Source organism: Trematomus bernacchii, unplaced genomic scaffold (genome assembly GCF_902827165.1).
Source record: "Trematomus bernacchii unplaced genomic scaffold, fTreBer1.1, whole genome shotgun sequence".
NCBI lineage: Eukaryota > Metazoa > Chordata > Actinopteri > Perciformes > Nototheniidae > Trematomus > Trematomus bernacchii.
Window position 1 is genome coordinate 2,143,835 of NW_022987662.1, and position 20,057 is coordinate 2,163,891.

Here is a 20,057-nt window from a genome sequence, read left to right on the forward strand (position 1 = left end):
TTTTACCCAAGTATCTGAATACTTGTTCCACCACTGACCATAGTCTGTATGATACAATATGTTCGCAAACGTTGCCAATAAACTGATTCTGAGATGTTCAAGGGCTGTTTTAATTTGAAAAGATCCTTCCGGAAGTTTCAATTCAACTGTGAGTGGCTTTACACTGGTGGCAGGAATGGCGGCTAAGATTACTAGAGGAAGGAGCCCAAAGAATCCATGAAACTTTACTTCTAACGGCCCCGCTGAGGAATTTGTTTCCAGCGAAACGCAGAAACACCATCCCATGACGGACTAAAGGGAGAAAGAAGCGCTATAACGTGAGATACACGCGGTTAGTTGTCCAGCTTTGAGAAGGTGGACGCACTTTGCTAGTTAGCTTAACGTTAACTGCCACTGACTTTGATTCAAGGTAGCGGTTAGCTCGCAGTGCTTCTAGCCAGCTGTTGGCTACTTTTCTTTGCTGGCCCAACAAGTTAACTAAGTCAATAACTGTATGGAAACATTCCTAATTTTAGTATTTGAGTGGTGAGTAGCTGTCATTGTGAACAGATAGTATTGGGGACTTTTACAGAGAGTGGGCTCAGACGACAACAGCGCGTTGAGAACATTATTCCTGCTAACCTAGCTAGTGCTGTAAGGCTAGCTAAGTTTGAAGTCTCGCCCATTTTTTTTTGGTCCTGCCCCAGCCATTGGCTAAGGGCTAATCAACAGCCAAGTAGCCCGGTTTTCAGGGTCGATTGGTACTACGATGGAAAGCTTAACGCTGACTGATTACGAGCAGAAATATTACTCGGATTTGTTCGTTTACTGCGACACGGACAATACCAAAAAAGTGGCTTCCAATGGGAGAGTTCTTGACCTTTTCCGGGCGGCCCAGCTACCCAGCGAAGTTGTCCTGCAGGTAAGCTAGCGTTAGCGAGTGTCATTATCCCCAGACTGTGATGGTGCTGGCCACGAACTGTTATATGGATATTTTTTTACCAACTTGCTTGGCTGTCAGAGCTGACCTGTCATCCAGTTAAAGTGAGGTTAGCCCTGGTGGTTAGCAATGCTGCGCATCAAAAGAGACACACCTTCTTCTGGCTAATGCTAGCTGTAGCCGAAGAGAGTGGGCAGCCAAATCACATAGTTACCCTTAGCTGAACATCTGGGTTCAAATTGACATCCTATTTAGAAAACAGACGTGTATGTCTTCTCTTTAAGCATATTTTCGTGATTGTGTGTTGAACAGTGCCCATACATAACGTTGTAGCAAATATACCCTCATCAGCCCTTTGCTTCAGACCTACTGCTCAGTACCATCAATCCAAATTCAAGATGTAAAGGCTTTATTGTCATATGCACAGTAGCTACAGAGTAGTTATGGCAATGAAAACAAGTCCCAGTCTCTCAACAAAGCAACATAAACATATTTAAACATTAAACAATACAAATAGTGCAAGAAGAAACAGAATAGAAATAAAATATTGCAAGTGACCAATGTGCTAGCAATGCAGGAGAAGTAGACTATATACATGTAAAATAGAATAAGATAAGATAAAAACAGAATGTCATATTAAATACTGTACAATAATACAATTCTGCCTATTGTAGTAATACATACATATGTGAAATGCAAACATATCATATACACATACCACGTTTATATAATGAGCCACTGGATTGGAGCTTTTTTAATGTATAAAGTGGGGTCAAAATCTTGTTTATTGCAGACATTTTATCTTAATGAATTTGAGGAGGTCATGGGACAGGAAGGAAGGGGCAGAATAGAAGACTTCTGTCTGTGTAACCTTACTGTGTAATTGGGCTTAATGTAAAAAAGGGTGTAAAAGAAATGTATCTTTTCAGTGTGTCATTGTACGCTGGCAAAAATGAGAAAAAGTCTTCAGATTACTTGTTATTTCTTCCTGTCTTCTCGCTCCTTTAAAATCCATCATTCTTTCCCCCACTGGGTGAAGCTGACATTGAGGAAAATACAGACCCAATGTCACAGTGTCTTCATGTCAATTTGATTTATAACCGTTGGCACCTAACCCACACAGTCTCATGAATTGAAAATGGTGTATCATTCAACCAGCTTTTACACAGACCATGTGCATATACTCAATGGCCAATTCATCAGTTACATTTTTAATTGACAGGCTTATTTAGCTTTTTAAGTCACTTGTTTTGATGATCCTAATGTTTAATCTGATAATACACGTATGCCTGTAAACCTTTTTGACTATCACCACCTGACTAGTTTTCCCACTCAGCAGGCTAATATTTGCATTTTGTGAGTCAGATTCTTTTCAAGGTCAACAAGGGGAGCTGCAGGGTGGAAGAATTAGGCAGTGTTGTAATCCTCTACTTTCAAAACGTCCTCTGTTGTGGCCAATAGACACATACAGCTACAGTGTCATGTTGTAACAGGCGGAGAGAAGGCGCTGGTGCTTTGTTTGTCCAGACGTACTCAGAATAAGTTCTTTGTCAGCAAGAAAGGGATCAGTCAGCTGTGGCGGGCTGTTGGTGTTGTGGCTCACAGCACTGAAGGACTCTTCTTAATGTTGTGAAGTTGAACTCCCTTGGTATTAATTATCCACAGGATTCTGGTATCCACATGGTATAATGCTTCCACACTCTGTATATTTACACTCTCATCAACAATGCATTGCCTTTTACATGCTTCTGTAGAAAATATGAAACACATTGTTGTTGCTGTTGTGCTGTCCAGTCTTACATTCAGGACTAAGCGGCTCAGCATGGCGTCAAGTAAAGCAAAAATATGTGATAATCAGACCCGCTGAACATCTGCCAGTGAGCTGAGCAAATGATACTGTTGATTGTGCTGTTTTCATGACTTAAAGCAAGTAAATAACATTGAATAAAGCCAGCAGTGTTTGTAGAACTTAGATACATAATAATACATGGTTACTATACTGGTTAAGACCACTGACCACATCGTTACAGGGTACATACAAAGATTTGAAAGAGTGGTTTAACCCCTACATTTTTAAAGATTGTGAATATGCTTGAATTTCCAAATAATTTGAGTTTTTTCAACATAATCTGGTGTATCATACATACATTTATACAATCGCGTAGACATACGTGTTGTCTCCTGGTGTCTCACATCAGATGCAGCGTGAAAAATAGCTAGCTAAGCATCACTTTATAATAATAAGACACTATTTCGTCTGATATAACGTTTTTTTTTTACATGAAAACAATGTTGTTAACTGTTCCTCTTCGTCCCTGTGTGTGTGGGTTTAGATCACAGAGCTTTGTGGAGCCACTCGGCTGGGTCACTTCGGGCGGAGCCAGTTCTACATCGCTCTGAAGCTCATCGCCATCGCCCAGTCCGGTCTGCCCCTGAGGGTCGAGAGCCTCAACTCGGGTGAGTCCAGCGCTGACTGGAACCATTGATCTTACAAAGAACCTCCCCTCCCACAGGAAAGAACAAGTATCCACTCAGTACCATCACATAAAGTGCCAGTGGACTTAAAGCTTTTTGTGTATCTATTATGGTCAGAATATTGTTTGTTTTTTTACAAGAATGTAAAGCTTGTTATTCTGTGTTAAATGCTGAAAGTGTGCATTCAGTGGACTCATTGTATGCTGGATAAAGTAATTCAATCACAGTTAATCTCATTCTGTTGGTAGAGATCTGGTGGTTCCATCCCCGCCTCATTCTTTCCACAAGTACTTGAGAGCTTTATCAGAACATTGGACCACAAATTGGTCATTATATGCGTGTGTGTGTGTGTGTGTGTGTCTGGGGAAACTAATACAATGTAATCAAAAATAATTAGATATATTTTGTGCCAGCTATTTCCCACTGTTGTGGCAGATAATAGCCCTATATTTGTGTTGTATATCAGGTGGATGGTAAGAACTGTTTCTACTAACTTTCTATTTATCTTTACTAAAAAGAGTCTGTAGTCTTAGCCCTCAGGCTTTAGGTTAACAAATTATCTTCTGTGTTTGACTTTGGTGAGTCCTCAACAAATAACAACCACAATGTTGGAGGTCATAGTAACCCGCTGCATGAACTTACTTGCTTGGCCTAAATATTGCAACATAAAGTTGTTATTTCATCATTAGATATGAGGAACCACAGAGGCCACTTCCTCGTAACAAAATATTCGTGATGTGCAACGTGATGCTTATTAAAGTTGCAGAGAGTTTAAGACCATTTTATGCTATTGATATAAATTAAAAAAGAAAAACACTCAGCCATATCCAGGTCAGCAAAAATGATCAAGGTCATGTCCACCCACACATCGTTCAATACTTCCTTGATATCATTATTGTGACAGGGCTCAAATCCACCACGCATCTCAGACTGATGATATCTGACTATCTAAGTGCAACGGAGAGTGGGTGGGCACAGTCCTTGAGTTTAGTGCATTAAAGCACATGGAAATCAATTTGAAAGTAATTTTTCCTCTAATCCTCTGCATGGATTCCTGTCTCCTCAGTCAAAGACCTGCCGCTGCCCCGGTTCGTGGTGGGGAAGAACGAGGCGGAGGCGAGGCACGCAGCGCTGTACACAGACACGGACGGTCTGTACCCGGCCTCCGCTGCTGCCGTGATGCCCAGACCGCCTGGCTGGGTTATCCAAAACAAGAAAGGTCCCCCAGCATCCACTTCACTTCCTGTCCATGAGGTCGTCCAGCCCCTGGCGCCAAGCATAGAACCACAGGTTAGTAATCCTACTCTCCTCATATAGAAATTAACACGAATGGTGCATTTCCACTACAGCGCGGAGCGCGGTTTAAGCGTGCCGTGCCCGGCCCGTTTTTGGTTGCGTTTCCACTAGGGGTAGTTCTGGCTAGCGGGTACTTTTTCACAGTTTTCTGGCTCTCCAAAATCGAGGTTCTTTCCGGGTCAACAGCCGGGCTGAGTATGCTAAACTAGTGAGAGAATCGCTGGCAACTACAACAAGATGAACATATTTGACCGTGATTTAATTGCAATACACGTTTCAAAATGATGCCGAAGTAACAACATACTGATACCGGTTAGTAAAAACCATGAATTAATGCTTTGACAAGTCTGCAGACAGACGGCAGGCGAAAAACCTTTTAAAATGCGTGTTTTCTGAATGGAGATTGGCTAAGCTAACGTTGTATATGCTCCGACCGTCCACACTCACAACAACGGCCTACAGACAGAAATAAACCAGCGACTGTATTCGCCATGACACAGACAGTCTGTGGTTTGTACTTGTTTAACTTTTGTCTAGTTTCTGAACATATATGAGGAGCTGTGAGCTCTGAGTGCTAACAGCTAACGGCTGATGTTGGTTTTGTGTTTCACATTGAAGATGACGTCACGGCTCCGCCTACACTGCGTTACTATAGTTACTACCCCAGTTCCTAAACTGTAATGGAAACGCAGCATAAAGTGAGCCTGGCCTACCAAGGCCTAACTATACCGTACTAAGCCGTGCGAGGCCCTGCAGTGGAAATGCGCCATAACTGGTGTACAAACAAACATGAGTGTTTGATATCATCACGTGTCTTTGCTCTTTTGCTTGATTTAAAGATACTGTACACGTATACATGCAAAAACAATAAATGAAGGTATTAGTTTAGTTCGATTTTCTTATTTTTCTTATTCTTTATTTGGGGTCGTAGTATTTGTATTGCATTTTGCTCAGTGAACAGTTTAAATACCACACAATTGCAAACAAACCAAGATACAATAAATGAGTAAATAAACAAGCAAAGAAAATACACACAAAATAAATATAAAAAAATAGTAGACATGGGGTGTTTTTCTGTGTTAAAGAAAAAAGTTTAGTAGTTATACATTATTTATTTTTATTTTTCCCACAATTAATAACACATTGAACTTTACTTTCATCTCCTTTGCATTTGATTTCCTCCCACCACTGAGTGCAGCAGTTACTAAAGATATGCTGTCCTGTTTCCTGTGTTTTTTCCTGTCCATATTTGTGTCCGTAAAGCTCAAATGACTATCTGAAGTTTCCTGCTGCTGACTTTTTCTTACAGTGTGTTGCCTCTGATTAACGTAGACCGCTTATCTATTTCCATCTATTGTGAAATAGCTAGTAGCTTGAACATCCCTTATCTGTGATGAGCAGATGATAAAAGCTTTGAAGCAGTCATTTTTGGCCGTGGATGTTCGAGATGGAAATCTTATAGTATTTGAAATGGCATCTGAAAGTGAATATACTCATAACATGTGGAACCATAATATAACCGTAGAGGTGACACTTCTGCACACTGAGCTTCTGCTTCCTCACAGTGTGTCAAATTAAGATTTTATAACGCTGCTTGTCAGAAGCTGGTGATTCTCATTCAAGCTGTAATTGTTTACTGAATGTATTTTTTATCTGCATACATATTTCATGTTTGATTGTACTTGTGTGTGTTACCAGCCTGAGCCAACGTCCCCGGTGGTTTCCCCTCACCAGTCTCCCCCCACCTCCCCTCAATCGTGGAGGAAACACAAGCGTCAGGCCAGCGGAGGGAACGCAGACAGACAGCCGGTCGTTGCTCCAGCTGGAGCCGTGTGGACGCACTTCAGAGAAGCACAAGCAGCCGGTAACATCCCGACCGTTGATATGATGGCATATTGAATTAATGTGTAGCTGCAACATGTAGTCAACTAGGTGATGGACAATCAGTTTATCGATTGTAATTTGTTGTTTGTTTAGAAACAATGCCTGCATTCTTCTGTGCCAGTCTCTACAGTGATCCAGCTTTTCTGTTTTATATAATTATTGACTGAATGTCTTAGCGTTATAGACTGTTGATCAGACAATACATCACATTTCAAGCCGTCACCTTGGAGTCTAAGAAACGTAGATAGCACATTTTCAATATTTCCTGATTAATTGTCAATATAATCATCAGATTAACTGATAGAGAAAATAATCATCAGTTGCAACTCTTAAGTTTTATGGCGCTTTTCAACTGCAGCACGGTTTAAGCTTTTTTTTGCTTTTCATCTAGGGGTAGTTCCGGCTCAGGAATTTTTTCACCTTTTTTCTGGCCCTCCAAAATCGAGGTTCTTACCGGGCCAACAACCGGGCTGAATATGCTAAACTAGTGACGTAAACACTCGACTGCTGAATGGTCAGAGAGAATCGCTGGCAAGGGGGCTACAACTACAACAAAATGAACATATTTTACCGTGATTTAATTGTAATACACGTTTAAAAATGATGCCGAAGTAACAACATGAATGCGTGTTTTCTGAATGGAGATCAGATCGATCAGGCTAAGCTAACGTTGTATATGCTCCGTCCACACTCACAACAACGGCCTACAGACATAAATAAACCAGCGACTGTATTCGCCATGACACAGACAGTCTGTGGTTTGTACTTGTTTAACTTTTGTCTAGTTTCTGAACAGATATGAGGAGCTGTGAGCTCTGAGTGCTAACAGCTAACGGCTGATGTTATGGTTTTGTGGTTCGCATTGAAGATGACGTCACAGCAGTTTTACGCAGAGTCGCTCCGCCCGCCGAACAGCCGATCGCCCCGCCTACACTGCGTTACTATAGTTACTACCCCAGTTCCTAAACTGTAATGGAAACGCAGCTTAAAGTGAACCTGGCCTACCAAGGCCTAACCATACCGTACTAAGCCGTGCTAGGTCCTGCAGTGGAAAAGCGCCAAAAGACAATGGAAAGAGGCGACAAGATGAAGGATAACTCTTGGAGTGTTTTCTAAAGTTGAAAAGCTTAAATATATATTTTTAGATGAATAACACATACCAGCTATTATGCTTTGGTTACAGTTGTATTAACTCCTTATGGACCACCAGTGATGAACATTGAGACAAGGACAATGAGAAAGACCTTGCAGAAAAGTCAGTACAGAGCATATTAGTTGTGTTTGTATTACTTCCCGATGTTTGCAGCTTGTACATAAATGATGTTTGCTGAGAGTGGCAGTTACATCAGTTAGTCATTAGGAGAGCAAAGAGGAACATCACATGCCCTGAGCAATGCTTTCATCAGCACAAAATGTGTCAAAGATACTCTGGTAATAAAGCTGGTATGAACATGATCCCTTAAAAACTCCAAGTCTGAATTGATTAGCAGTTGCAGCCCTAATCCTCTCCTAATAACACGTGTGTATCATGGAGATGTAACTGTATGTTTCCTCTCCTCCTCCACAGGTGCGGTGCCCGCTGAAGGGATGTGGCCGTCTCACTCGCCCCCCCCTCCGGGTCAGGAGAGTTGGGTCAGTTTCACAGCGGACACGCCGCCATCCAGCGCCATCCCAGGAATGCATCCCTCATCAGCCCAGGTAGGGCAGTCCAACACTTCTATCACCATCTTAATAAAGAACTGATTTCCCTTTTTATAAATTGCAGTTATATTATGTGCAACTCACTTTTCGTTGAGGTGGCTTGGCTTTAAATTCTTCAGTTGTTTAAAATGTTCAGGATTTATTTCTATAAAGCACACAATCGGCATTTGTCTTACCCAAGTCCACATACATAGAATTTAACTACAGACTACTGATAATACATCAACTTTACACAGACAATTGGGTCTTGAGATTGTGAAAAGGACAATGGATGGATTCTGACAGGCTGTGATAATCATTGCAGTCGTCATCACCCTCTTTTATCAAATGAAAAGGCGCCATCGGGCATTACAAACATAAGATATCTTACTAACTGAAGTGGTGACTTAAACATATATCAATGTTTTCTCTGCCTGCACTTAGACCTTAACTCTTGTGTGACATTGTTTAGGCAAAGTTGAAAACCAGCCCCTGTACCCAGTGTCTGATTTTAGACAGACGTCATGCTGATCTTTTGTTTCTTGAGTAATGTTATTACATTATCTCAAATATGAGATGATTAATGGGAACTAATGATAGGCTTTCTGACTATCCTACTATTCCAAATTCCTTGAAGAACAGGACTTTTTTGGAGGAGTAACATTAGAATATTATGATATGCCACATGTAATCAACAGTCATGGGATTTCTTTTTAACAGTTTCAAGTGTAGAAAAAGAAAATTCATACAGTACACATAGGACATGGTTTATTCTGAATTTTAATATATATCCATGTATATTAAACCAGTGCTGTTATCTCAAATGTTTCTGTAAATGTCCCATTTGTTCCCCATAGGAAAGCACAACGATACGAACGGTGGCCTCAGGAGCAACAGCCAATGAGATGCAGCGACAGACGAGCGGCTACGATGATCCGTGGAAGATCACGGACGAGCAGAGACAGTATTATATAAACCAGTTTAAAACCATCCAGCCAGATCTAAACGGCTTTATACCTGGTAGGATTATGCAGAAAAAAACACAATAAAACAAACGTTTAAGGATAATTGTTTAACCATCAGTTTCTTTGGGTTTTAGGTTCGTCTGCAAAAGAGTTCTTTACCAAATCAAAACTACCGATTTTAGAGTTGTCACATATTTGGTGAGTCAACCCTTTTATCCACAAACACTATGATTGTCTGTGCTGAATGTATACAGTTGTTTTGTGAGGACTGCAGACTCACCTACGTCTAATGTGTGCTTTGAAGGGAGCTGTCAGACTTCGATAAAGACGGGGCGCTGACCCTGGATGAATTCTGCGCCGCCTTTCACCTGGTCGTGGCCAGGAAAAATGGATATGACCTCCCTGAGATGCTGCCTGAGAGCCTGATGCCAAAGCTGATTGACCTGGATGACTCAGCAGGTCCGCAAGCCTCCCTCCCCCCACCCTCCCTTCCTCTCACTCTGACTCTCTGTCTGTGTTCCTACCTCCCCTAATGTCCCAACCTCAGGCCTCATAAAGCTTGTGAGGTTACAGCACTGCAGTTGTAGTAAATCTATACATTTACTCGGGTGATGAAGTACTTTCTATAATGGAGCTGCTGTAGGTTTCTGCTGCCCTTTCAAAGTTATATACAGCAAAGACAGACTCAATTATTTGGTAAATTAGACAATTGTTTTCTGTATTTAAGGGAAAGGTAACACACTATGCAAAAGTCTTATTTTTTAAATATATATATATAATATCCCCTTAAAGGTAGGGTAATTCACAACACTTGTTATATTCCATGGAATGCTCTTAACATCCTGATAGCAATGAATATATGAAATGCTTTGACAATGAATACATTAAAAAAAATCATCTGTGGAAGCCGTGGCGCTGTAAAAAGCACGACCAATCATCTGAGCCGGCCCGGCTAAAATAACTGGATGGCCTACCTGCCTGTCAGCCTTCCATCTGTGCACAAACTTATCTCGTGCCCTCATTGGTCATGTGCGCGTTCGTGTGTGTTGGAGGAGGGGCTCTGTAAGGAAGTGGCAGATTTTTTCCGGCTGCGTACTTTCAAATTCTAGCGCACTGGAGCTGGTTTCTCCATTCTTACCTACCCTACCTTTAAGAGCAGTTCCATTAATGAACTGCTTACAGAGATTTGGTATAATTTTGTCATAATATTAGGTTTTACTCTTGTTTGCCTTTTAAAAAAAAATGTTTTATTACATTTTAGATTTATAGAGGAAAACTGAGTATATCTGTCCTTCAACAATTACGTTTTTAAAGAGCAAAAACTAGCAAGAAAAGTATTGACAACTTTCTCAAACAACAAATAAAGAGATTATGTATTGCCTTTTGTTTGCCACCCGGACCCTTCATATTTTAGTTGTGGAATAACATGGCTTACCTGTGTCTAATGTTCTGTGTCCAGAGGTCCCGGACCAGGCCGCGGACGTCGGGTACTCGGGCTCCCCGGGCTCCCCGGTGGAGGTCACCCCCAACAAGTCTCCCTCCATGCCTTCACTCAACCAGGCCTGGCCCGAGATGAACCAGAACAGCGAGGTTCACAACACAAACATTTCTTATTGCTCCATGTTCGTTTGCTTTGCTGTGTTGCATTTGATTCATCATGATTAATTGCTGAGGGGTAAATGGGTGCTTTTTCTTTATCCATCCATCATGATTTGACAGCTACTTCATCCTCTTCATCATCAAACATAATTACTGATAATTCAGCACCTCTTCTCTCACTTCCTGTGCTGTTCTGTGTGGAAGTCTGTTGTTCCCACGCCCGCCGATGATGTCACATCGATGGCCGATGTCACACGACGGACGCGGCTCGGGCTGATGATGTAAATGTGTGATGTCACTGCACTGGCTGACTGACATGTTTTTTCTCACTGTCTGTCTGTCTCCTGCAGCAGTGGGAGACGTTTAGCGAGCGCTCCTCCAGCTCACAAACTCTGACCCAATTTGACTCTAACATTGCACCAGCTGACCCTGTAAGTCAATCACTTAGTATGCATGGTTTCACCATTAATGGACAGACATTAACCCTCTCTGGTTCTCCATGAGCTCTCTGTCTCTCTCTCTCGTTCTCTCGCTCTCTGTCTCTGTCTCTCTCTCTGTCTCTCTCTCTCTGTCTCGCTCTCTCTCTCTCTCGCTCTCTCTCTCTCTCACAATAGCTGTGTTTCCATTTAATTGTCAATAGATCTTTAAGCAAAATGAATATGAATGCTGGTGTAGAGCAGGGCTATTCAATTAGTTTGGAATCGGGGCCGGTTAATGAAAATGATCCAAAGCAAGGGGCCGGGAAAAAGATGGCTTGAAATATGAGCAATCATATTAAGAGCTTCAGATACAGTAAATACTACAACAGCATAGTGGAGTGCTTATATTGTGTTTCATTAAATCAAACAACATAGCCCCAAGGCCTTTCTAGATCTAAATGGCAAGTTCAGAACTCAGTAGGCCTACATGTGAAGTTAGTTTAACCATCAACATCATTTCATTTGATTTCATTTAGGTGAAATTATCTAATCATTCACGCAGAGATGCAATCAATGACAGGAGTTGTCACTACAGTAGCTAGTACAGTAGGTGGGTTCGAAACCCGAGCCCGCCAAAGTTTTCAGGCAATGTCTTCCCCTCTATCTCTCAATTTAACACCCTCTCTGGAATAAAGGCACTGTGGCCCAAAAAAAATTATTAAAAAAAAGTTGATTATATTTTAACATTATACTCAAAGGGCCAGTAAATATCACCCCGCGGGCCGCCAGTTGAATAGCCCTGGTGTAGAGTGATAAACTGCTACACAGTGTAGTTTTGTCAGAAGTTAGCTTTGTTTTATACATGGCAAGCAAGCGGTGTAAAATAAGTAGTGGTTGGAAATTGGAAAACAAACGAGTCCATCTTATCCATTTACAAGAGAAAAATGGGGGAGAGGTTTTCAGGTCTATAATAATATAATAATTGAGATGTACGGAGACAAAGACACATTTCTAATGCATTTGCTGAAAGAGGAACCAGCGGAGTGCTGCAAGTTAGATGCTCTCCACATCATAACGCATTCCTTATTATTGTTTCCATATCCTGGTTATCACATGAACTCCTTTTCGCTTTCGACAAAGGCAAAAACAGCCTTGAAGCGAGTTTAAAAACAGGACATAAGATTTAATTTTGACGTTTCAATACATATTTTCGAATGCTTATTTGGAAAGTGGAACACAGCTCTCTCTCGCTCTCTTTCTCTCTCGCTCTCTTTCTCTCTCTCTCTCGCTCTCGCTCTCGCTCTCGATATCTCCTCTCTCGATCTATCTCTGCTCTAGCTCTCCCTATGCTCTATTCCTAGCTCATTCTCTCTCCTCTCTCTATCTTTCGTCTCTATCTAGATCTTCTGCTCTCTCTATATATCTCTATAGCTATCTCGCTTCTTCTTCTTGCGCTCTCTCTCTCTGTTTTATCTCTACTGCTCTCTCTCTATCTCTTGTCTCTCTCTCTCTCTCTCTCTCTCTCTCTCTCTCTGCCTCTCTCTCTCTGTCTCTCTCTCTCGCTCTCTTTCTCTCTCTCTCTCCCTATCTCTCCCTCTCTCTGTCTCTCCCTCTCTCTCTCTGTCTGTCTCTCTCTCTCTTTCTTTCTGTCTCTCTCTGTCTCTCTCTCTCTCTCTCTCTCTCTCTCTCTCTCTCTCTGTCTCTCTCTCTATCTCTCTCTCTCTGTCTCTCTCTGTCTCTCTCTCTGCATGATGTTTTTTCAAAGTTCAGCAGCAGCCAGTGTGTGTTGTGACTTGGCTGGCTTAGCTTCTATTGGACATCACTTGTTTTCTACAGTGACCCCACCAATCACTATTGCATTTGCAGATTGTCACAGATAGGTTTTTCCATATATGGTCAAATGCTGTAAGTACTTACATTTGTTTGGTGCTGTGTCATTTACTGTGGAAGTTTCCAAGTCCTTTTTTGCCCCTAAAGCAGAATTTCCTCACGAATAGCTCTGCACTATAAATCAGGCGAAAAACTGCAGTATTGACGACCACTATTTTCCCTTTAGCAAGAGTCTGCATCTTTTTTAGAGTGCTTTTGGGTACCTTGAAATTCTGGGCAGAAATCCCAGCAAATAAATACTGAGTGGTACCTGAACAAGGATGTCAAATGTCCCCCTTAAATCTTTGGAATGGCAAAAACTCAGAGTTCAGTACCTGTACCTCAAGTACAGTTTATGTACAAAGTAAAGCTACTTTCTTAGTACGTTAAAAGACTCTGATACCACAATCATATTACAATTACAAACTCACTTTAATACTTCAAATACAAATGAATCCAAGTGGCAGAAGGAGGAAAGCCTGACAAAGTAATTGGAAAATAAAGTGTTCCGAAAACGTGGATTACAAACGTATCCTTCTTTAAAACGTGTCTCTCTCTCCCTTCAGAAGTCTGTCTGTCTCACCTCCTGTAACTTTTATCTGTTCTTCAGGACACGGCCATCGTCCACCCGGTCCCCATCCGGATGACACCCAGTAAGATCCACATGCAGGAGATGGAGCTGAAGAGGACCGGCAGCGGTGAGACAACCTGCTGCCTTCAGACTGACTTTCCATTACAGTAGTGCAACATTGGATAAATGAGTGTAGTTTTTAGGCACAGCTACAAAGCCATAGACGAGGTTTTTAATTCCAAATGTATGACGCGGCACCGTAACCAGTGGCACACTAGGAATAAGTGGAATAAGTGTGTAAAATATTTAAATTGTATTTTCGGATCCTGAACGAGACCGCCGCCAGAGCGCGTCTCCCCGTTACCTGCAGGAGGAAGCCATGCACGCAGCGCAGCCCCGCTCTCTTTAACTCCAGGCGACTTTCTGCCGCTTTCCTTCATGGTGCAGTGCTGATCGTTTCGCCACGGAGGAAAGCACAGCTGCCGCGCCGGCACTTCACAAATTGCAGTACCCATAAGGAGCTGTACAAATGCCGCAGTTTTTGCGTGGCTGTGTCTTTAGTTGAAAGCCCAGTGGCGATCTGCTCATCTCTCCTCTAAATAATATGCTACACAGAGGCGGACTGGCCATCTGTGTGTTCTGGAGAATCACAGAACAGACGGTCGTCCTTATTATTATGCCGGTTAAACCAATTATTTAAATGTGTTTAAACGGCATCATGTAAGTTGCGCTGACAGGTGAAAGAGGTCCACACACTGCTTCCCCGCGGCGAGGCTCCCCCCCCGTTGACAATTCACGAGCGTCAGCACACTGATCTAAACATTTTTTTTTAATGGCACTTCATATCAAAAAGGTTGCCGACCCCTGGAGTACATCATTAACTGTCCAGAACATTGTGTCTCCTACGATGTGAATCAGGTAGTAAGAAACCAAGAGGCTGCTGTTTGTTTTGAGTAAACAGTACTTGGCGTCATTAAACATAATCACTCTGGATTTGATTCATAAACATACAGTGGAAATATTCCGTGGTCATGTTTCCCAAGCTGTTCCTCAAGATATTTAGTGATAAAATGAGATGGTCTTCACCCCGTAGAGCTAACTCAACATTTGTTTTATCTTAAACCCTCAGACCACAACCACCCGACCAGTCCGCTGCTGTCTCAACCTCCAGAGCTGTCCGAGGAAGCCAATCTATCGACATCCATGTTTGTAGCCGCCAACGCTGTCGGTGAGTAAAGGATGGGCTGCTGTGCCAGGGAGATGTTGAAAAAATACAAATCAATGCAACATTTGTTTTTTGCCCACTTTCTTCCTTGTCAAAACCTGGTGCCTACATTACCCACAATGCAACTGCACTACAGACCATTCAGCCTGACATACTTTTGCATTATATCCAAGTCATCAATCACATTGAGGTTGTAACTAACTGGAATAAAATGTCTTCACATGCTGATGTTTTGTTTATGGGATGTGTTTTATTATCTCTACCTTAAAGGTGATGGCTACAGCAGTTCAGACTCCTACACCTCAGACCAGGAGCCAATCACAAGACAAAGGTCAGTATTGATTTATTGACATGTCTTTGTGTTGTGTATCCAAGTTCCTGTACCTGTTATTATTTTTCCAATCTGCTCTGATCAATCTCATTGTAAACAGATTAGCGAGAATTTGTTCATATCTTGCCTCCGATAAACATTCCTGTTGTCATCTTGCAATATGCTAATATATATAAATAGTTATCACGCAATAAACCGTATTTAATTTAGTCTTAATTTACATTATTTAACTTCATATTCTGTTCTCGTACATATCATATTCTATTGACATGTATAAAGATTTTTATCACTACTTTGTATTTTGTGTTTTTGCATTTGATTATATATGTTGCATTGTTGGAGGAGCTCAGGTCAGAAGAATGTCATTGCCATTTCTTTGAATTTTAATTGAAGAAACATATTTGTGTCCAGGTCTCTGTCGGGGACGTCTCCAGAAACTCTGAAGGTGGTAGCCCCCCCTCCGCCGCCCCCCCGCCCGCACCCCTCTCACTCTCGCTCCTCGTCTCTCGACATGAACCGCACCTTCGCCGCTGTAACCGCTGCAGGACAACCGCCATCTTTAGCCATAACTTACCCACCCGCTGTGCCTCCGAGACCCCTCCCCACACAGGTGAGAGGGACAGAAACACTCAATGATGCAAATTCAAAACCCATCTCTTCGCATCGGTCTTCCTTGTAAACTAATCACCTAGTTTCCGTTCAACATTACCATCACTTCAGTCACATGCTTTTATCACATGGCAATACTTATGTTGCTGTATAATGTTTTTATAATTTTTATGCTATGACATTTGTACAGAAAAACATCACCCAACCTATCGCATCGTCAAAATTAATTAAAAAAAATTATATAGGGTTATATAAATTGTATTGTGATCTGTATACCTATACTATGTACCGTGCGCCTTGGCTGCATAGCATTTTATTGAATTACTTGAAAGAAAAAACTCCTGTATCAAGTGTCATTTTACTCATGAAGGCCTTCACCCCTCCCCTCCCTCTTTTCAGTCGTCAGCACCACACACCGGGCATCGTTCGGAGGCTGAGGTTGTTCCAGGCGGTCCTGCGGCGCTCACCACCTCCACATCCCCCCATCAGATTCCCCATCAGCCCAATTTCGCCGACTTCAGTCAGTTTCAGGCCTTCGCTGCGACTGACCAGCCTTCCAGCCTGCCGGAGGACGATGTCCACAGTGAGCCAGGACAGGTTTGTGTGTGTGTGTGTGTGTGGTGAAATTGACATCTGCTGTGTTATTGAAAATTACATTCAGAGTTTCACAACAATGTACAAATTGCATTAACAACAAACTAGCTGGGGTATAGTTGTCTTAAGAAGAAAATACATTTGATGAATGTCCAAAATGATTACCCTTTTTTAACTTCTCTGAGTATATCTTTTGAATTACATTGTGTCTTTTCGTAATTGTCGCACAATCCCTTGCATGTGTGGGAAAAATGACAGGCATCATTTTAAAGTTGACACCCAAAGTGTTTCCCATTGTCTGTGTTCGTCTCAGAGTGTACCATCTGATGTTTTTCTGTGTGCCGACAGGTGGAGAAGCCTTCAGAGGGCGCCGGCCCTTTAAGAACCGTGAAGAGTGACGGCCAAGTAGATGAGAGAGTCCCAGCCACTGTCAGCTCCGTAAGTCAACATATTCTTCTATTAAATATGAACTGAATATATTATCAACTACTTCCAACAATACTTATCAACCATTAAATATCATTAAACCAAAGATATTCAATATACCATTTACTTTTGTTTCCCCGTCAGGCCAAATGTTCTGGGTCTGGTCCGTTAGGCCCGCCTCCCAAACCTGTGCGCCGGAGGTTGAAATCTGAAGACGAGCTGCGACCGGAGGACGAGGCACCCGGTCCGCAGAAATCAAATGTCATCGCTGCCGTCCTGGCCACTCAGCCCTCCATCCCCAGGTAGGACATTCAGTTAGTCTGTGAACAAGAGCTTTGGAAGAACTATGTAAACTTGAGTTAAGGCAGTGGTTCTCAAACTTTTTCTGTCATTCCCCACTTTGAACGGGTGGGCCTTTTCAAGCCCCACCTGTTCCTCATCGCTCCAATAAAATGGTAGGCCAAGCTTAAAATTGTCAAATGTATCGTTCTATAACAGGGGTCTCCAACCTTTTTTAGGATGAGAGCTACTTTCAAAAAATAAAACAAGTCGTGAGCTACTTTTACATTAACATTATGATATGCTTACCTTTAACCTTTGTGTGCTGTTTGGGTCTGTGGGACCCGTTTTCAGTGTTTACTAAAATAAAATGTATTCAATTTAATTATTTTAACCTGCTTTATTTGGGGGTGGACCTAACCTCCTCCTGAGCACAAAATGAATTTATGGATACAGCTCTCAACACTCATATGAAAGGGAGCTGTATACTTTTCAATAATCCAAACATCTTTAGAATATGATCACAACCAATAACAAATCATTTAAACTTGTTTATTCTTATCTTATGTTACCTAGTTAGCATTCTTTTTTATTTATGCATATTTTACTAATCACTCCCCTTTTAAACAGTTTTTTTTATACTGTCCTATACACATTGGAATGATTTCTTACTTTATTTTTTACAACTAGGCTATATTAAATAGATAAAGGTGTGCTCTCTCTCTCTCTCTCTCTCTCTCTGTCTCTGTCTCTGTCTCTGTCTCTGTCTCTGTCTCTGTCTCTGTCTCGCTCGCTCACAGAGTCTGTGCTCCTCCGTGGCGATGACGGCTTGCGTTAAAAAAAAATAAAATAAACATAGGCCTATTGGGCCACCAACGGCAGGGCCGCTGCCGTTGGTGGGCTGCTGCATTCCGTGGGCCGGTACCGCATCCGCCGCTGCAAACACCCGCCGTTGCGAGGCTCCGGCGGGTCCGGCGCAGCAGTGCTGTGAAAGTCCACCGCTGTTGCGTGTCTCCGGCTGTAACAGTCCACTACCGCCCGCGAGGACCCAGGTTCGATTCCGGCCTGAGGTCCAAAAAAAATAAAAATAATAATAATCTCCCGTTCATCGCGTCCATTCGCGACCCACCAGTGGGGCGTGCCCCACACTTTGAGAAACGCTGAGTTAAGGTTAGCATTTTCAAAAGGGGGGTTCGTTTAGCATGAAACACTTGAAATAACTAAACCACATGTGTCAAACTCAAGGCCCGGGGGCCAAATCAGGCCCTTGGTGGATTTAATTTCGGCCCGCAGGATAATTTTTAATTACTATTAGATCTGGCCGTCGGTATATTTCTGCTAAAAAGTGAGCAATGATTGAGAGTCAGACCTAAACATTTCAGATGTGTGTATCTCACACTGCATAGTACCTTTTGTTATTCATGTTCTATTATCTTTGCTTTTAAATTAGTGTTTTTAAATGCCATTTTATAATATGTTTCTTAATGTCTTAAGTAAAGCTGTAAAGCACTTTGAATTGCCTTGTGTTGAAGTTGTTTTTATGTTTGTCTTTTTAATCCAAAAGTATGTGTATTTGTGATTTCAGGTCAGTTGGAAAAGACAAAAAGGCGATTCAAGCTTCTATCAGAAGAAACAAGGAGACGAACACAGTGTTGGCACGACTTAACAGTGAACTGCAGCAACAGCTGAAGGTACGCACAATCAAAATAAATAACGATATGACTCTCTTTCAGGCTGGGAAAAAGATCACTCCTAACTTCCTCTCATTCTCCAGGACCTGCTTGAAGAGAGGATATCCCTGGAAGTGCAGCTGGAGCAGCTCAGACCGTTCTCTCATCTTTAACCAACGTGAGGAGGAAAACTCTGCTGTAGTTCATCTGAAGCGAGGCTGTGACCCTCGGTGTGAATCCCCCCCCCTCTCCACCTCCTCTTCCTCCTCCCACCATCTCAGCTTGGAGGCTCCGGCCGGCTGCAGGGTGCTCCGTTAAAACTCCTACGCTCCATCACACACATTAATCATAAACCAGAAGCAACTGAGAGCACAGATCCACCAACAGGAGGAGGCGGAGGAGGAGGAGGAGGAGGAGGTGACAGGAGCGTCGTGGGGGGGGGTGGGATTTACACAAACTGGCACTTTTCAATTTTTCTCAAAAGAAAGTGAGGACGACTGAGAAACGGTTAGGAGTGGCGGACAAAACTGCGAATGCCGTCTGAAGACAAAACTGCTGGTGTCTGATCACTTTGTGAATGACTGAAGAAGAAAGGTGTGTGTGTGTCTGTGTAGCTGTGTTCCTGTTTAGTGATTACTTGAAGCTAGCACCAATGTGTTTATTCTGTCTTGGGGTACGGACTCTACCACACCAAACTCCTTTTAAAATCAGGCACATTTTAAAGAGCAGTGTAGTATTTTTGAGTAGTCAAAGTAATACTTCTTCACTATTTCTTTTGTTAGAGAAGATCCATATCATTTAAATGGAGTCTGTGATTAGCTTAGCAAAGGCTAGCTTTGAGGCTTCCAGAACATCTACACCAGGAGTTTGGTGTCGTCTGTCTCCATTAAAACATACTGTGCTTCTTCTGAACAGGACTGTGTGTGTGTATGTTTTTGTGAGGCCTTACACGGCTAAATCATTATGGTGAAGGCTTTTTGTTTTAGTTTGACGCATCCTGTGACATTAATTAAATTCAGCCCGTGTGTGTGTGTGTGTGTGTGTGTGTGTGTGTGTGTGTGTGTGTGTGTGTGTGTGTGTGTGTGTGTGTGTGTGTGTGGTGTGTGTGTGTGTGTGTGTGTGGTGTGTGTGTGTGTGTTGTGTGTGTGTGTGTGTGTGTGTGTGTGTGTGTGTGTGTGTGTGTGTGTGTGTGTGTGTGTGTGTGTGTGTGTGTGTGTGTGTGTGTGTGTGTGTGTGTGTGTGTGTG

General features: G+C 42.3%; 1 protein-coding gene across 4 annotated transcripts; it reads left to right on the top strand.

The window, feature by feature from the left end:
• Positions 1 to 158: 158 nt before the first annotated feature.
• reps1 (RALBP1 associated Eps domain containing 1) lies at positions 159 to 19,723 on the top strand. Of its 4 annotated transcripts, none has more exons than XM_034135631.1 (19): positions 159 to 901; positions 3,253 to 3,376; positions 4,461 to 4,684; positions 6,389 to 6,554; positions 8,142 to 8,272; positions 9,112 to 9,274; positions 9,354 to 9,417; positions 9,524 to 9,678; positions 10,679 to 10,809; positions 11,169 to 11,249; positions 13,717 to 13,804; positions 14,807 to 14,905; positions 15,173 to 15,233; positions 15,645 to 15,843; positions 16,242 to 16,439; positions 16,785 to 16,874; positions 17,007 to 17,164; positions 18,727 to 18,832; positions 18,916 to 19,723. In XM_034135631.1, exons 1-19 carry the CDS (start codon positions 749 to 751, stop codon positions 18,982 to 18,984), a joined length of 2,460 nt encoding a protein of 819 aa, XP_033991522.1. In that variant the 5' UTR covers positions 159 to 748; the 3' UTR covers positions 18,985 to 19,723. The 4 variants fall into 4 exon arrangements, with proteins under 4 accessions (XP_033991522.1, XP_033991525.1, XP_033991524.1 ...); XM_034135634.1 differs by having other exon boundaries at positions 159 to 331; XM_034135633.1 differs by having other exon boundaries at positions 159 to 317.
• The last annotated feature ends 334 nt before the right edge of the window (positions 19,724 to 20,057 follow it).

What these genes read in the sequence shown, in the direction of transcription:
- reps1 (XM_034135631.1), top strand. Translation starts at nt 749, where the DNA reads ATGGAAAGCTTAACGCTGACTGATTACGAGCAGAAATATTACTCGGAT. An exon ending in TGACCTGGATGACTCAGCAG is followed by an intron (nt 9,679 to 10,678) that starts GTCCGCAAGCCT and finishes TTCTGTGTCCAG; the next exon opens with AGGTCCCGGACCAGGCCGCG. An exon ending in GAGCCAATCACAAGACAAAG is followed by an intron (nt 15,234 to 15,644) that starts GTCAGTATTGAT and finishes ATTTGTGTCCAG; the next exon opens with GTCTCTGTCGGGGACGTCTC.